General features: G+C 42.1%; 1 protein-coding gene across 3 annotated transcripts in view; it reads right to left on the bottom strand.

Annotated features, from left to right (window-relative positions):
* The window catches only part of dipk2ab (divergent protein kinase domain 2Ab), a 288,676-nt gene that overhangs the window by 110,248 nt on the left and 160,769 nt on the right, over window positions 1-17,659 (bottom strand). For all 3 annotated transcript variants that reach the window (XM_068042595.1, XM_068042597.1, XM_068042596.1), the window contains one exon: window positions 15,646-15,949. In XM_068042595.1, the coding sequence (XP_067898696.1) occupies window positions 15,646-15,949 (304 nt within the window). The remainder of the gene's footprint in view (window positions 1-15,645; window positions 15,950-17,659) is intronic.

Raw genomic sequence — 17,659 nt, 5'->3', positions numbered from 1 at the left:
GATCATATCTCCTATATTCACGTCTAAATCATTAATGAACACTACAAACAGTAAGGGGCCCAGCACCGATCTCTGCAGTACACCATTGGTCACAGGCCTCCATTCACAAAAACAACCATCAACCATCACCCTCTGCCTCCTTCCACTAAGCCAATTTTGGATCCAATTTGCCAAATTGCCCTGGATCCCATGGGCTCTTACCTTCTTGACCAATTTCCCATGCAGGACCTTATCAAAAGCCTTACTGAAGTCCATGTAGACTGCATCAACTGCTTTACCCTCACCTACACCTCGTCGAAAAATTCAAATCAAGTTTGTTAGACACAATCTCCCCCTGACAAAGCCATGCTGACTATCCCTGATTAATCCCTGCTTCTCCAAGTGGAGATTAATCCTGTGTCTCAGAAATGTTTCCAATAGTTTCCCTAGCACTGACGTTACACACTGGACTATAATTACCTGGTTTATCGTGCTACCCTTCTTGAATAATGGTACCACATTCACTGTCCTCCAGTTCTCTGGTACCTCTCCTGTGGATTCAGAACTTGAAAATTGGCGTCAGAGCCCCTGCTATCTCCTCCTTTGCCTCACATAGCAGTCTGGGATACATCTCATCTGGGCCTGGGGATTTATCCACCTTTAAGCCCACTAAAACAGCTAATACTTCCTCCCTTTCAATGCTAATATGTTCAAGTATATCACAATTCCCCTCCCTGATCTCGACACCTATATCATCCTTCTTCAAAGTGAACACAGATGAAAAGTAATCATTTAAAACCTCACCTATGACCGCCAGCCCCGCACACAGATTGCCACTTTGGTCCTTAATGGGCCCTACTCTTTCCCTGGTTATCCTCTTGCCCTTAATATACTTATAAAACGCCTCTTGGGCCTCAGCTATTTACAATCTGTATCAATTACTTAGATGAGGGGGCCAAGTGTATCCAACAATGTATCCAAGTTTCACAGAATCACAGAATAATACAGTGTAGGAGAGGCCCTTCAGCCCATCGAGTCTGCACCGATGCATTAAAACACCTGACCTATCTACCTAATCCCATTTGCCAGCACTTGGCCCATAGCCTTGAATGTTATGACGTGACAAGTGCTCATCCAGGTACTTTTTAAAGGATGTGAGGCAACCTGCATCTACCACCCTCCCAGGCAGGGCATTCCAGACCGTCAGCACCCTCTGGGTAAAAAAGTTCTTCAAGTCCCCCTTAAACCGCCCGCTCCTCACCTTAATCTTGTGATCCCTCGTAACTGACCCTTCAACTAAGGGGAACAGCTGCTCCCTATCCACCCTGTCCATGCCCCTCATAATCTTGTACACCTCGATTAGGTCACCCTCAGTCTTCTCTGCTCCAGCAAAAACAACCCAAGCCTATCCAACCTCTCTTCACAGCCAGGGAAGGTCTTACGAGGAAAGGCTGAGGGACTTGAGGTTGTTTTCGTTCGAGAGAAGGAGGAGGAGAGGTGACTTAATAGAGACATATAAGATAATCAGAGGGTTAGATAGGGTGGATAGTGACAGTCTTTTTCCTCGGATGGTGATGGCAAACACGAGGGGACAGCTTTAAGTTGAGGGGTGATAGAAATAGGACAGATGTAAGAGGTAGTTTCTTTACTCAGAGAGTGGTAGGGGCGTGGAACGCCCTGCCTGCAACAGTAGTAGACTCGCCAACTTTAAGGGCATTTAAGTGGTCATTGGATAGACATATGGATGAAAATGGAATAGTGTAGGTCAGATGGTTTCACAGGTCGGCGCAACATCGAGGGCCGAAGGGCCTGTACGGCGCTGTAATGTTCTAATTCTAAATGTTCCATCCCAGGCAACATCCTGGTGAATCGCCTCTGCACCCACTGCAATGCAATCACATCCTTCCTATAATGTGGCGACCAGAATTGCACACAGTACTCCAGCTGTGGCCATACCAAAGTTCTGTACAACTCCAACATGACCTCCCTTGCTTTTGTAATCTATGCCTCTATTGATAAAGGCAAGTGTCCCATATGCCTTTTTCACAGCCTATTAACCTGCCCTTCTGCCTTGAGAGATCTATGGACAAACACACCAAGGTCCCTTTGTTCCTCGGAACTTCCCAGTGTCAGGCCATTCATTGAATACTTCCGTGTCACATTACTCCTTCCAAAGTGTATCAACTCACACTTTTCAGCGTTAAATTCCATCTGCCACTTTTCTGCCCATTTGACTATCCCGTCTATATCTTCCTGTAACCTAAGACACTCCACCTCACTGTTAACCACTCGGCCAATCTTTGTGTCATCCGCGAACTTACTGATCCTACCCCCACATTGTCATTTATATAAACGACATAGATGACTAACAATAGGGGACCCAGCACAGATCTCTGTGGTACACCACTGGACACTGGCTTCCAGTCACTAAAACAGCCGTCTGTCATCGCTCTCTGTCTCCTACAGCTAAGCCAATTTTGAATCGACCTCATCAAGTTACCTTGTATCCCATGTGCATTTGCTTTCTTGATAAGTCTCCCATGTGGGACCTTGTCAAAGGCTTTGTTGAAATCCATGTAAACTACATCAACTGCACTACCCTCATCTACACACCTGGTCACATGCTCAAAAAATTCAATCAAATTTGTTAGGCATGACCTCCCTCTGACAAAGCCATGCTGACTATTCCTAATCAAATTTTGCTTCTCCAAGTGGAGATAGATTCTCTCCTTCAGAATTTTCTCCAATAGTTTCCCTACCACTGACGTGAAACTCACTGGTCTGTAGTTCCCTGGCTTATCTCTACAACCTTTCTTAAATAGTGGGACCACATTAGCTGTTCTCCAGTCCTCTGGCACCTCTGCCGTGGCCAGAGAGGAATTAAAAATTAGGGTCAGAGCCCCTGCAATCTCCACCCTCGCCTCCCACAGCATCCTGGGACACAAATCATCCAGACCTGGAGATTTGTCCACTTTAAAGCCTCCCAAAACCTCCAATACCTTGTCGCTCCCTATGACAATTTGCTCAAGAACCTCAGTCTCTCTCTCTCTAAATTCTATATCTACATCCTCTTTCTCTTGGGTGAAGACAGATATGAAGTATTCATTCAACAAGTTTGCTGACAACACAAAGTTTGGTGGGAAACTAAGTATCGAGGAGGATGCAAAGAGGCTGCAGAGAAATATAGACAGGTTGGGTGAGTGGGCCAGAAAACGACAAATGACAGTTTGTCGAATTTATACCCAGGGGTAGGAAAAATAAAAAGGGCACAATATATTTGAATTGAGAGAGACTGGAAAATGTTTGCATTCAAAGGGACCTGGGCGTCCTTCGACATGAATCTCAAAGTTAATATTTTGTAGTTGCTTTTCCAAAATCAGATAGCATATCACTATGTAAAAAAGTGATACTTCAGACTCATATGCTAGGACTCTACATACCAGACAAAGCTATTATATGAATGCATGTTTTAGTTATAAATTATATACAATAAAGGCTTGGTAGTGAACTTAGCTGCCTTATAACTTGTTAGCTTTACTTAATCTATGCCCTCACAAAGTCATAAACGGCTCTGAACTGCACATTAGCGGTTTATGATATTACCTCTTTATCCCATAGGTAGTAGTGGCAGCTGAGTTTTAGTTTTTAATAGTGATCATAATCATAACGCACAGAATAAGTAGCTAGAATCTTTGAGTCCTTTTCTTATTCTGGACATAAAAGATCAGGTTTCCTAGAAATGATAGGAGACAGTGGAATTTCATTAATCCTGAGAAAAGTTTTTTTTTTGGTACAAATTGATACGTAACTATTTGATACCATGGAAAGTGGAAGTGAAATGAAGAAATTATGCCTAGAATTTGCCAGTTATTGCACTAGTTTTGCAGAAGCGAATTTATGCCCAAGTTTCCGCGCAAACGCATTAGCATAAACCCAAACATAATAATGAATTAGTGCAATCAAACACCATAATCGAACATAATTGATTTGTGACTGGAACAGGGCCAATGGGGCCCTTAAAATGCTAGGGTGAGTTGGTACGAAAGGCAAGGAAAATATTCCCCTTCACAGAGTGAGGCTGGAGATTTATCAGGTAAGCTACACTTCCCCATCTTTAAACTAATGGATGATTTCTGCAGCAGCAATCAGGTAATTCTTCTTCTTTATCTTCTTTCTTCGTCCTCTTTCTTCTTTGGCCTCCATGTCTCGAGAGACAACGGGTAAGCTCCTGGGGGTTGTCAGTGGTTTGTGAAGCAGCGCCTGGAGTGGCTATAAAGGCCAATTCTAGAGTGACAGACTCTTCCACAGGCACTACAGATAAAATTGGTTGTCGGGGCTGTTACACAGTTGGCTCTCCCCTTGCGCTTCTGCCTTTTTTCCCGCCAACTGCTAAGTCTCTTCAACTCGCCACACTTTAGCCCCGCCTTTATGGCTGCCCGCCAGCTCTGGCGACAACTGGCAACTGACTCCCACGACTTGTGGTCAATATCACAGGACTTCATGTCGCGTTTGCAGACGTCTTTAAAGTGGAGACATGGATGGCCGGTGGGTCTGATACCAGTGACGAGCTCGCTGTACAATGTGTCCTTGGGGATCCTGCCATCTTCCATGCGGCTCACATGGCCAAGCCATCTCAAGCACCGCTGGCTCAGCAGGGTGTATATGCTGGGGATGCTGGCCGCCTCGAGGACTTTTGCGTTGGAGATACGGTCCTGCCACCTGATGCCAAGGATTCTCCGGAGGCAGCGAAGATGGAATAAATTGAGACATCACTCTTGGCTGACATACGTTGTCCAGGCCTCGCTGCCATAGAGCAAGGTACTGAGGACACAGGCTTGATACACTCGGACTTTTGTGTTCCGTGTCAATGCGCCATTTTCCCACACTCTTTTGGCCGGTCTGGACATAGCAGCGGACGCCTTGCCCATGCGCTTGATGATTTCTGCATTGAGAGACAGGTTACTGGTGATAGTTGAGCCTAGGTAGGTGAATTCTTGAACCACTTACAGATATTGGTCGCCGATATTGATGGATGGAGCATTTCGGACGTCCTGTCCCATGATGTTTGTTTTCTTGAGACTGACGGTTAGGCCAAATTCGTTGCAGGCAGCCGCAATCCTGTCGATGAGTCTCTGCAGACACTGTTCTGTGTGGGATGTTAATGCAGCATCGTCAGCAAAGAGGAGTTCCCTGACGAGGACCTTCCATACTTTGGTCTTCGCTCTAAGACAGGCAAGGTTGAACAACTTGCCATCTGATCTTGTGTGGAGGAAAATTTCCTTCTTCTGAAGACTTGAACGCATAAGCGCGCAGCAGGGAGAAGATCCCAAACAGTGTAAGTGCGAGAACATAGCCCTGCTTCACACCACTCAGGATAGGAAAGGGGTCTGATGAGGCGCTGCTGTGCTGAATTGTGCCTTTCATATTGTCTTGGAATGAGGTGATGATACTTCGTGGTGAGTGCCTGGAACTTGCTGCCGGGGGAGGTGGTGGAAGCAGGTACGATAGCGACGTTTAAGAGGCATCTTGACAAATGCATGAATAGGATGGGAATAGAGGGATATGGTCCCTGGAAGTGCAGAAGGTTTTAGTTTAGGCAGGCATCAAGATCGGCGCAGGCTTGGAGGGTCGAATGGCCTGTTCCTGTGCTGTACTGTTCTTTGTTAGTAGCTTTGGTGGACATCTGATCTTTGCTGGTAGTCTGAAGAAACCACATCTGCTGACGAGGTCAAAGGCTTTGGTGAGATCAATGAGATAATTAACGCTAGATTAACCTGACCACGGGTGCATGTGAACCATTTCCCCAGCCTTCCACTGCCCCAAATGAGCACAACAGGTGAACTCTCACCTCTCAGCTGGGTACCGGATTGGGTGGAGTGACTGTTGAACTTGCACAAAATATCACAGATATGAGTAAAGCACTGAAGGACACAACTCTCACTTAAAATGTAGCATTCTTTTGTGTTACTTTATTTGATTCTGCCCTGAGTAAGCTATTACCTAGACAGATATCGTGCAGAAACCCCAGACCTTCATGTTTAATTCATTATCCAGTATGGAATACATTATTCACTGCATAGTCCTGGAGTGTGTCCTGTGATGTGACTTCAGAATTATATACGAACATAGAAATTAGGAGGAGTAGGCCACTTGAGCCTGCTCCGCCATACAATAAGGTCGTGGCTGAACTGATTACTCCACATTTCCACCTATCCCCAATAACCTTCCACCACCTAGCTTACAAAGAATCTGTCTACCTCTGCCTTAAAAATATTCAAAGACTCTGCTTCCAATGCCTTTTGAGGAAGAGAATTCAAAAGACTCAACCCTCGGAGAAAAAAATTCTCATCTGTCTGAAAAGGGTGACCCCTTATATGTAAACAGTGACCCTCGTCCTAGGTTCTCCCACAAGGGGAAACATCCTTACCACATCAACCCGGTCAAGGCCCCCAGGAGCTTATATGTTTCAATCAAGTCACCTCTTACTCTTCCAAATGCCAGCAGATACAAGCCTAGCCTGTCCAATCTTTCCTCATAAGACAGCCCACCCATTCCAGGTATTAGTCTAGTAAACCTTCTCTGTACTACGCATTTACATCCTTCCTTAAATTAGGAGACCAGTACTGTACACAGTACTCCAGATCTGATCTCACCAATGCCCTGTATTAATGAAGCATAACCTCCCTACTTTTGTATTCAATTCCCCTTGCGATAAACAGTAACAGTCTATTAGATTTCCTAATTACGTGCTGTACCTGTATATTAACCTTATGCAACTCATGCACTAGCACACCCAGATCCCTCTGCAGGAGCTCTGCAGTCTCTCACCATTTAGATAATAAGCTTCCTTTTTATTCTTCCTGCCAAAGTGAACAATTTCACACATTTGCCAGGTCTTTGCCCACTCACTTAACCTATCTATATCTCTTTGTAGACCCGTAAAGTCATCTTCGAAAGTTACTTTGCTACCCATCTTTGCGTCATTAGCAAATTTAGCAACCATACCTTCAGTCCCTTCATCTAAGTCATTTATATAAATTGTAAAAAGTTGATGCCCCAGCATAGATCCTGGTGGCACATCGTTACATCTTGCCAAACAGAAAATGACCCATTTATGCCTACTCTCCATTTCATGTTAGCTAACCAGTCTTCTATCCACACCAATATGTTATCCCCTACATCATGAGCTTTTATTTTCTGCAATAACCTTTGATATGGCACCTTATCAAATGTCTTCTGGAAATCTAAGTACAATATATCCACTGGTTCCCCTTTATCCACAGCACATGTAACTCCCTCAAAGAAAATATCCATATTTTGGCTATAGTGTGTACTGCAATAAATATCAATCAGCTGCGTTACTTTTATTAAATAACTGGTAAAACCACAATTGAAGTCATTAGATGTGAGATTGTGTTATTGCATGACATTTTACATTTTTATCTACACTTCTGTAGTTGATTTTTAAAATGTTTTGCATAGAATTAGGTTAAAATGTATGCTGAGTTTTGAAGCTGCATTTATTTTTATTGTTCATGGGATGTGAACATCACTGGCAAGGTCAGAATTCATTGCCCATCCCGAATTGCTCTTGTGAAGCTGGTGGTGAGCCACCTTCTCGAATCGCTGCAGTCCTTAGAGTGTAGGTAGAGAGGGAGTTCCAGGATTCTGACCCTGCAAGTGAAGGGACGGCAATATGCTTCCAAGATAGGATCAGGTAAAAAAACGTTAGTGTGGGTTGTATATAGACCCCCAAACTGTAGTGGTGATGTTGGGAATGGCATTAAACAGGACATGAGAGATGCATGATAAAGGAACATCTGTAATTATGGGTGACTTTCATCTGCATATAGATTGGGCAAATCAAATTAGTCACAATACCATAGAGGAGGAATTCTTGTAATGTACTTAAAGGGATGACGGTGGATAGGCAATGGCCAACATTTAAAGAGCGCATGGATGGACTGCAACAATTGTTTATCCCTGTCTGGCGCAAAAGTAAAACAGGAAAGGTTGCCAAACCATGGCTTGCAAGGGAAATTAGAGATAGCATTAGATCCAAGGATGAGGCATACAAATTTGCCAGGAAAAACAGACCTGAGGATTGGGAGCAGTTTAGAACTCAGCAAAGGAGGACCTAGGGATTGATTAAGAAGGGGAAAATAGAGTACGAGAGCAAGCTGGCGAGGAGCATAAAAACTGACAGTAAAAGTTTCTATATATGAAGAGAAAAAGATTGGTGAAGGCCAATCAGAAACAGTCAGAAACAGGGGAATTTATTATGGGGAATAAAGAAATGGCTGACCAACTAAATACATATTTTGGTTCTGTCTCCACAAAGGAGGACACAATTATCAGACCAGAAATGTTGGGGAACATAGGGCTTAGTGAGAGAGAGGAACTCAAAGAAATCAGTATTAGTAGATAAATGGTGTTGGGGAAATTGATGGGATTGGGGAAATTGATGGGATTGAAGACCGATAAATCCCCAGAGCCTGATGGTATGCATCCCAGAGGACTTAAGGAAGTGGTCCTAGAAATAGTGGATGCATTGGTGGTCCTCTTCCAAGATTCTATAGACTCTGGAACAGTTCCTACAGATTGGAAGGTAGCTAATGTAACCCCACTATTTAAAAAGGGAGGTAGAGAGAAAGCAGGGAATTATAGACCAGTCAGCCTGACGTCGGTAGTCGGGAAAATTCTAGAGTCCATTATCAAAGATTTTGATGCTGGGAACCTCATTAAGAGGCCAAGATGGATCATGTACTCAGTTGCAAATGTTTCGGCCTGGTCTTTTGCACGTACATGCTAGTTTCTCCCCCCCTCCCCCACATCATTGAGGAAGAGGATTCTCATGGAGCCTTCTCATTCCAGTTAGTTGTTTAATTGTCCACCAACATTCTCAACTGGATGAGGCAGAACTGCAGAGTTTTGACCTGATCCACTGGTTGTGAAATCACTTAGCTTTGTCCATAGCATGCTGTTTAATATGCATGTAGTCGTGTGTTGTAACTTCAGTTTGGCACCTCATTTTTGGTGCTGCTCCTGGCATGCTCTGCTACACTCCTCATTTAACCAGGTTTAGTTTCCTGGCTTGATGGCAATGGTAGAGTGAGGGATATGCCAGGCCATGAGATTACAGATTGTGGTGCAATATAATGCTGATGATGGCCCATGGCACCTCATGGATGCCCAGTTTTGAGCTACTAGATCTGTTCTGAATCTATCTCATTTAGCAAGCTGGTGGTGTCGCACATGATGGAGCGTGTCCTCAGTATGAAGACCGGACTACTTCTCCACAAGGGCTGTGTGGTAGTCACTCTTACCAATGTGTCATGGACAGATATACATGCAACATCTAATTAGTGAGTACGAGGTCAAGTAGGTTTCACCCTCGTCTTAGCTCTCTCACCACCTGTCGCAGGTCCAATGTGGCAGATATGCCCTTCAGGACTCGGTCAGCAGTGGTGTTGGTGAGCTATTCTCGGTGATGGACATCAGAGTCCCTCACCCAGAGTATGTACTGCGCCCTTGCTACCCTCAGCGCTTCTTCTGGAGCAGTACTACTTAGAAAAAAAAAATACAAATATTGAAAGTGATTGTTGACCTGATTTAGAGTTTACAAAAATTCTATTACAAAAATGCTTGGACAGTGTTTAGTGAGGTGGTCACATTTGAAATTTCACTGGATTTTTGAGTCAACACTATTGTGGTTCTATAAGCTTCAATTTTATCTTTAGTGCCATGCCTTTTTCAGCTGGGGATGTGAGGCATATGATTTCAGCAGAGGATTAAATATTTATTACAACCATGAATAATAAAGGAATTTTCAGCCATAGTGCAACCCTTTTCAAGTCTATGACATATGAAACAGGGGTTTTTGACCATTGCAAAGAATCTTGAGAGGGTTGTTGTAAAGTCACTATGTTTTATGGTTTGTCATGTTCTTGAAAATAGTGATTTGCCACCAAACTGTCATGCATTTTGTTTCTAAGTTGTTGGAGTGTTATATCACAAAACGCTAACTTTAATGGCATTGTGATTCATGACACAATATCAGTTATCCTGATGGGGAAGATGAATGAGTGACCATGAATTGTTTTGCAGCATGTTTCTATTATTTAAATACATTGATTATTATTTAATTTCATATTCTGTTAGTGTTTCAGTTGTACTAAAACTCTTCACAATCCAGTAACAATCTCATAATTTAAAATAATTAAGTAAATTTAACTCAATATTTGCTATGTAAGCATACAAACGTGCAAAGACTTTTTATTTTGACTTGAGACTGATCATACTCTGGTGATTTAGCTTTACGCATCACAATTGTCTCCTGCAAAAACCATGCTTAGAGGGCTCAGTTACTTCTAGATACATATGCTATGTAGTCTCATATATAATCTACTTTCTAATTCAAGACATTGAATAATGACATTTTTAATTGCAGTCATTAAAATTAAGTAAATAATGCAAGTTCAGTGTTAAAAAAAAAGCATCACATAATACAAATAACACAACCTTAAATTTAGGGTATTCTGTATACAAGGTGCAGCATCAGAATGTATCCATTTAATCCGGCATTTCTGATTGTATGACTTCAAAGTCATCCTGCACTTTATATGTATTAAGCTACACATCATCATAATCAATTCTGATATGGTTAAAGGAAATATTTTGCAACTATTGGGTTCCCAAATATCAAGACTAATATTAACTAAGTATAAAATACTTCCAGTCCAATTCTCTTGGGCAGGCAGGATGAATGAAGAAGGAAATAGAAGTAAAAGTGCATCTGTGTGAGCTACAATTGAGGATGAACTGTAGCTTTGGGTACTGTGTTTCCTATTCTTTATCAGCTGCTGCTTCTCCCATACTCACAATCTGTTTTCCTGCTCTGAAAGCCCACTGCTCTCCTAATAATACTTGACAAAGGACTAACTGCTACAGGCATCGCCATGCCGGTTACTTTGCCTAACCCAGAACCACCAAAATGCTCAATATAATCCTCCAAAATAAAAATGGAAACAAAAATAATTTTAAAATTCTAGCATAGAAATAGGCACATCTTAAGATCACATGATAAATATGGATGAGAAAGGCCATATAACCAATCTTAGCTCATCCACCCTAACACTTTCCCCATTGCACAACCCAATTAGTTCTTAAATAATTTCACTACTGTACCTCAAAGTCCATTTTGTGTGTTGGTCAGTCTGAAGAAATATTTTGCATCATCTTCTAAATTTGCCCCTTCCTAGTTTTAAATCTGTTTCGCCTTATTGCCCTTGTGAAACTTAGCTTGTAATAATATTCTGCATTTAGCTTTCCCATAGAATTTATTTCTATGAAATCATCCCTTGGGTCTCTTTCAAAACTGTAAAATCTAATATTTTTGTTTGTATCTGTGATACTGGGGGTCAGCTGTATCGCTGTTCTGTGAACTGTGCCCATTGCCTTTATATCTCAGTGACCAGAACCAGATGCAGTACTCAAGATGTGATCTGACTGGTCTACTGTGAAATTTCAGCGTGACTTTCTTTGACTTGTACTGTACTGCTTTAGCTGGATACTTCAGCATTCTAATTGCTTTGTTGATTAGTGCTCTGCATTGCTTGAACATGTTGAGTTTGAATATACTAAACCCCTTTGGTCACTTTGACTTTCATTCTTAGCTACTTCAGTACCATTCATCAATTATGTCCGTTCTGATGAAGGATCACTGACCTGAAACGTTAACTCTGCTTCTCTCTCCACAGATGCTGCCAAACCTGAGTATTTCCAGTATTTCTTGTTTTTATTTCAGATTGCCAGCATCTGCAGTATTTTGCTTTTATTTTATTATATCAATTATTTATGTTGCCTACTGTTGCAATGGTCCATATTGATTTTCATTTGCCATTATTCTACCTATTTGCATATTTTGTCAACATTTTATATTCGTTGATCAACAACCTTAAAATTAACTGTTGCCTTTAATTTTTTTAGCATCTGTAGTTTTCACCAATTTGCATTGTTTCCGAATCCAAATCTTTTAAGTGCGAGCTAGATTTCTTTCTGGGTAGGGTGTAAATCACCTCATATATATTAATCAAAAACTGAGTGGTCCCCTAAACTAGTTTTGATCGCTTAAAGGGGTCAGAGAGAAATTTTCCATATTGTTTTCCCTGATTAGCATGGATTATGTCTGTTTTTCTCCTCTGCCAGGAGATTGCATAGAACAACTTAAGAAAATAATAGAAGCTGGAGTGGGTCATTTGGCTTTTTGAAGGTGCTCTGCCATTTAACAAGATCATGGATGATCTTCCACCTCAACTCCACCTACCCACACTATCCCCATATCTCTCAATTCCCTTAGTACCCAAAAATATATCGACCTCTGTCGCGAAAAACTGAACGACTGAGCATCCATAATTCTCTTGGATAGAGAATCCCAAAGATTCACGACCCTTTGAAGAAATTTCTCCTGAGCTCAGTCCAAAATGGCCAACCCCTTATTCTGAGACTGTGACTTCATGTCCTAGATTCCCTAGCCAGGTGAAAAATCTCAGCATCTTACCCTGTCAAGCCCCTCAAGAATTTTATGTATTTCAATCAGATCACCTCTCATTCTTCTAAACTCCAAATATAGACTTGCCTTTGTTGCACTCCCTCCAGGGCAAGTGTGTCCTTCCTTAGGTTAGGATACCATACAGTACTCCAGGTATGGCCTCACCAATGCCTTGCATAATTGTAGTTAAGACTTCTATACTCCAATTTCTTTGTAACAAAAGCAAACACACCATTTGCCTTCCTAATTGCTTGCTGTACCTGCATGTTAACTTTGTGATTCATGTACAAGGAATGCCAGGCCCTCTAAATGCAAACATTTTCCAGTCTATCATTCAAAAAATATTCTGCTTTTTTATTTTTCCGACCAAAGTGGATAACTTCACACTTTCCTTTCATAAACCTGTGTTGACTCTGCTTAATCACAGTGCGCCGTTACCACGTCCTTAATAATAGCTTTTAGCATTTTTCCTATGACTGATGTTCGGCTACTGGCCTCTAGTTTCCCTTTTTCTCCCTTCCTCTTTTCTTATATTGTGGGGTTATGCTTGCTACCTCCCCATCCTTGGTAACTATATCAGAATCTAAGGAATTCTGGAAAATCCAAACCAATGCATCCACTATCCGATTTATATTCTGCCCTGCACCGCAACTACTGTTGGCGGGGGGGGGGGGGGGGGGGGGGGGGAATGGGGAGGGTTATAAACAACTCACACCAATATTTTCAGCTTGCTATTTCTTAGCTCCAACCAAACTGATTCTTCTACTTGATTTTCTGAGCCAAGATCCTTTCTCTCTACTGTCCTGATCCCATCCTCTATCAGGGCTACTCTCCCTTTCCACTTTGCTTATCTTTTCTAAAAGTTAAGTATCCAGGAATATTTCCCAATCTTGGTCACTTTACAACCACATCTTCATAATGGCTAGTAGATCAAACATATTAATTTCTATCTGTGCTATTGATTCATCTAATTTGTTGTGAATGCTCCGTGCATTCCGATACAGTGCTTTTAGCTTCAACATTTTTCTAATTTTCCCTGACATCATCTTAATCACTTTCTGTCCCTTCCTGTACCACTCTGCTTATTTTTACCCAAAACTCTGCTTTGTTGTACAGCCTTGACACTTCAAAAGCACAAGAATTTATCCTTTCCTGAATCCTAAATGCAATTAACAATTGGCGAGAAGGACTTTGAGCGAAAAAGGATTCAGGCAACAAGAGATGAAGTTCACCGAGGGTAGAGGATTAGAGTCCAGCCAGGTGAGCAGTGGAATAGTTGAGCCTGGAAGTGAAAAGGGCATAGAAGAGAATTTCAGCATTAGATGGGCTGAGGCAGAGGGAGGCAACGTTGCAAGTAGTTTGCCTTTGTGATGATGCGAATATTGGTTTAGAGGTTCAACTTGGGACTGAATAGGAGGCAGAGGTTGCTTGCAGTCAAGTTCAGTCTGAGACAGTAGGCAGGAAAGGAATGCAATTGGTAACAAGGTGCAAAGTTTGTGGTGTGGCCAAAGACGGTGACTTGATCAACCCAAAATTTAACTGAAAGAAACTACGACTCATCCAAGACTAGATATCTGACAAGCAGCCTGAGACACAAGTAATGCAGAGATTGAAACAGGTGGTGGAATGATACAGCTGGGTGACGACAGCGTACATATGGAAGCTGCCCCCATATCTTTGGATGAAAATGTCAAAGGGCAAAATTAAATGAAGAAAAGAAGCAGGTCAAGGATACATCCTTAGGAGACTCCAGAGGGTAATGGTGCCAGGGTAGGAAGATAAGCCATTTCTGGAGATTCTCTGGCTGAGATTGTGGAGTCAAACAAGGGCAGTCCCACTGAGCTGAACAACAAAAAGGGAGACACTGGAGAAGATTGTTGTGGTCAACTGTGTCAAAAGCCATAGAGATTGAGCATGACAACAAAGAAAAATGCACCTCTGTCACAGAGGATGTCTTCGACTAGGGCTAGTTCAGTGCTCTGACAGGAATGGAAACCTGACTGGAGAAATTCAAAGAAGGAGTTGGGGAATGATGGGCATAGCCTAAAAAAAGACTTGTATTTTTATAGCTCCTTTCACAACCACCAGTTGTCCCAAAGCACTTTACAGTGGATTGAGGGACAAATATTGGCCAGGACACCAGGGATAATCCCCCAGCCCTCCTTCGAAATAGTGCCATGGAATCTTTTACAACACATTAAAGCAGCTCAGGACAAAATTCAAGCAATTTACAGAAATTACTTGAATCTTTTGACAATCATGTTACAGTTACTGATACAATTTTATAGATCTAACTGGGGATATTGAGTCAGTGATGCAGGAATATTTTTGTTGTTAATGAGAAATTACAATAGTTGTGGCACAAAGGGGTAATCAGTGCAGGTCTGTAATTATGAAACCAATGTAATCACACATCAACTTTATCAATTCATAATGATTCCTCGGATAATAGCTCCAATCACCCTGCATTGATCTAATTTTGTATATTTCACTGATTTATTACAATGAGGTTTATAAAAATTTGGCTAAAATTTGCTGTCCATGATTTATGTGGATCGTCCTCCACTGGTAGAGAGTTCTGGAGATTTTATTTTACAATGTAATTTTATTTTTTCATTAGTCATTTTGGGCGATAGATAAGTACATGCGATTACATTGTGGCACAATGGGCAGATCTGGACAGCTTCAATTTATCCAATTTCATACCTCTCATCTCCAATAGGAGGAGATCTGGTGAATTGCCAATATTGAGAAAAAAAAAACTGTTGCACTTAAAGTAAATAAATTCTACACAAAGCAATTACAGTAGTAATTCAACTCTGGAAAAGTGCATCATTGAATGCAAATTAAAACTGTATTCAGCATGCCAATAGAACTTCCCACATAGGCCTTTCTTTTGAAACGAACAATAAACACTTCAATAATTTAATACGCAATGAATGGTTAGGATTCTACGATTCTTTAACCACATTTTGAAAAGTAAGCCATTATGACAAACGTTTTGCCAGCTTCAGCCAACTCACAAAACAATTGTATTAGCCATCTTTGTAAGAAATAAAACAAGGCTACCAATAAAATGCAATTCTTTTTGAACTGAGGCATAATTAAAAACTTACTTTGTTTGATGAATCTTTTGTCTGCCACAATTATGTTTTCAGCATCAATGACTATGACTTTTCCATCCCGAGGTCCAACAGCAAAGTTGTCAAAGCTGACGTCAAGGAGATACAGCGCGAATTCAAAATCATTGTTAGTGAGCTGTTCAGCGATTTCCAGCAGCTGCCAGGCCAAGTCTACTCGTTTTTCCCACGGTGCATTGTAGAAACTCCAAAGTTCGTTGCCTACATAATTTACAGCCACCATTCTCCCACAGGCTCCAAGGTACTTTGCAAAAGGCCATCCTTCATCTGATGGAAAGCTCTACAGAGACAAGAGGAAGAAATGTTTAAATATCTACATGTTGAAGCTTAATAATTTATAATATAGCCGACAGGCTATGGTTTCAGACTTTCTTACTCTACAGAGGTCATAGGTTCAAGCTCCCATAGAATGGTTACAGTACAGAAGGAGGCCATTTGGCTCTGTGTCTGTGCCGGCTCTGCTGGAGCAACTTACCTCATCCAACTCCCCCACCTTTTCCCCATAGCCCTGCAAATTTTTCTTCAGATAATGATCCAGTTTTGTTTTGAAGGCCTCGATTGAATCTGCCTCCACCGCACATTCAGACAGTGCATTCCAGATCCTAATCACTCGCGGCATAAGAAAGTTTTTTTCCTGTCGCCGTTGCTTCTTTTGGCAATCACCTTAAACCAGTGTCCTCTGGTTCTTTATCTTTCCGCCAACGGGAACAGTTTTCCCTATCTGCTCAGCCCAGACCCATGATTTTGAACACCTCTATCAAATCCCTCTTAATCTTCTCTTCTGCAAGCTTCTCCTATTTGCCCACGTAACTGAAGTTCCCCATTCCTGGAACCATTCTCAAGAATCTTTTCTACACCCTCTCCAATGCCTTCACATCCTTCCTAAAATGTGGTGTCCGGAACTGGACACAATACTCCAGCTGAGGGCAAACCAGTGTTTTATACAGCTTTAACATAAATTCCTTGTTTTTGTACTTTATGCCTCTAGTTATAAAACCCAGAATTTCATATGCTTTATTAACTGCTTTCTCAGCCTGCCCTGCCACCTTCAATGGTTTGTGTACAAACACCCCAGGTCCTTCTGTTCCTGCACCCCCTTTAGAATTGTACCCTTTAGTTTATATTGCCTCTCCTCCTTACTGACACCTGGGGGCTTGTACCAAAACTGGGAGAGCTGTCCCACAGACTAGTCAAGCAACAGCCTGACATATTCATATGCTCAGAAACTTATGTTGCGTCCAATGTTCCAGATACCATTACCATTCCTGAGTATGTCCTGTCCCACCAGCAGGGCAGACCCACCAAAGGTGGTGACACAGAGGTATAGAGTGGACCAAATCCTGAAGAATATATCTGCCAGACTGCACCTGCAGCAAGTGGTAAGGGTACCAAAAGGGAAAAACCTACTTGACCTCGTCCTCACCAATCTACCTGTTGCAGATGCATCTGTCCATTACAATATTGGAAAGAGTGACTACCACACAATCCTTGTGAAAATGAAGTCCCATCTTCATGCTAAGGATACCCTCCATAGTGTTATGTGGCACTACCACGTACTAAATGGGATATGTTCAAAACAGATCTAGCAGCGCAAAACAGGGCATCCATGAGGCACTGTGGATCATCAGCAGCAGCAAAATAGTATTCAACCACAATCTGTAACCTCATGGGCCAGCATACCCCTCACTCTCCCATCATCAAGCCGGGGGATCACCTAGGTTCAATGAGGAGTACAGAAGAGCATGCCAGCAACAGCACCAGGCACACCTAAAAATGAGGGGTCAACCCAGTGAAGCTACAACACAGGATTACTGGTATGTCAAACAGCAGAAGCAGCATGCAATCCCACAACCAACAGATTAGCTCAAAGCTCTGTAGTCCTGCCACATCCGGTTGAGAATGGTGGAGGACAATTGAACAACTAACAGGAGGAGACGACTCCACAAATATCCCCATCCTCAATGATGGGGAAGCCCAGCACATCAGTGCA

Source organism: Heterodontus francisci, chromosome 11 (genome assembly GCF_036365525.1).
Source record: "Heterodontus francisci isolate sHetFra1 chromosome 11, sHetFra1.hap1, whole genome shotgun sequence".
In the NCBI taxonomy this organism is placed as follows: Eukaryota; Metazoa; Chordata; class Chondrichthyes; order Heterodontiformes; family Heterodontidae; genus Heterodontus; species Heterodontus francisci.
This window is presented reverse-complemented; position numbering and strand designations above follow the sequence as displayed.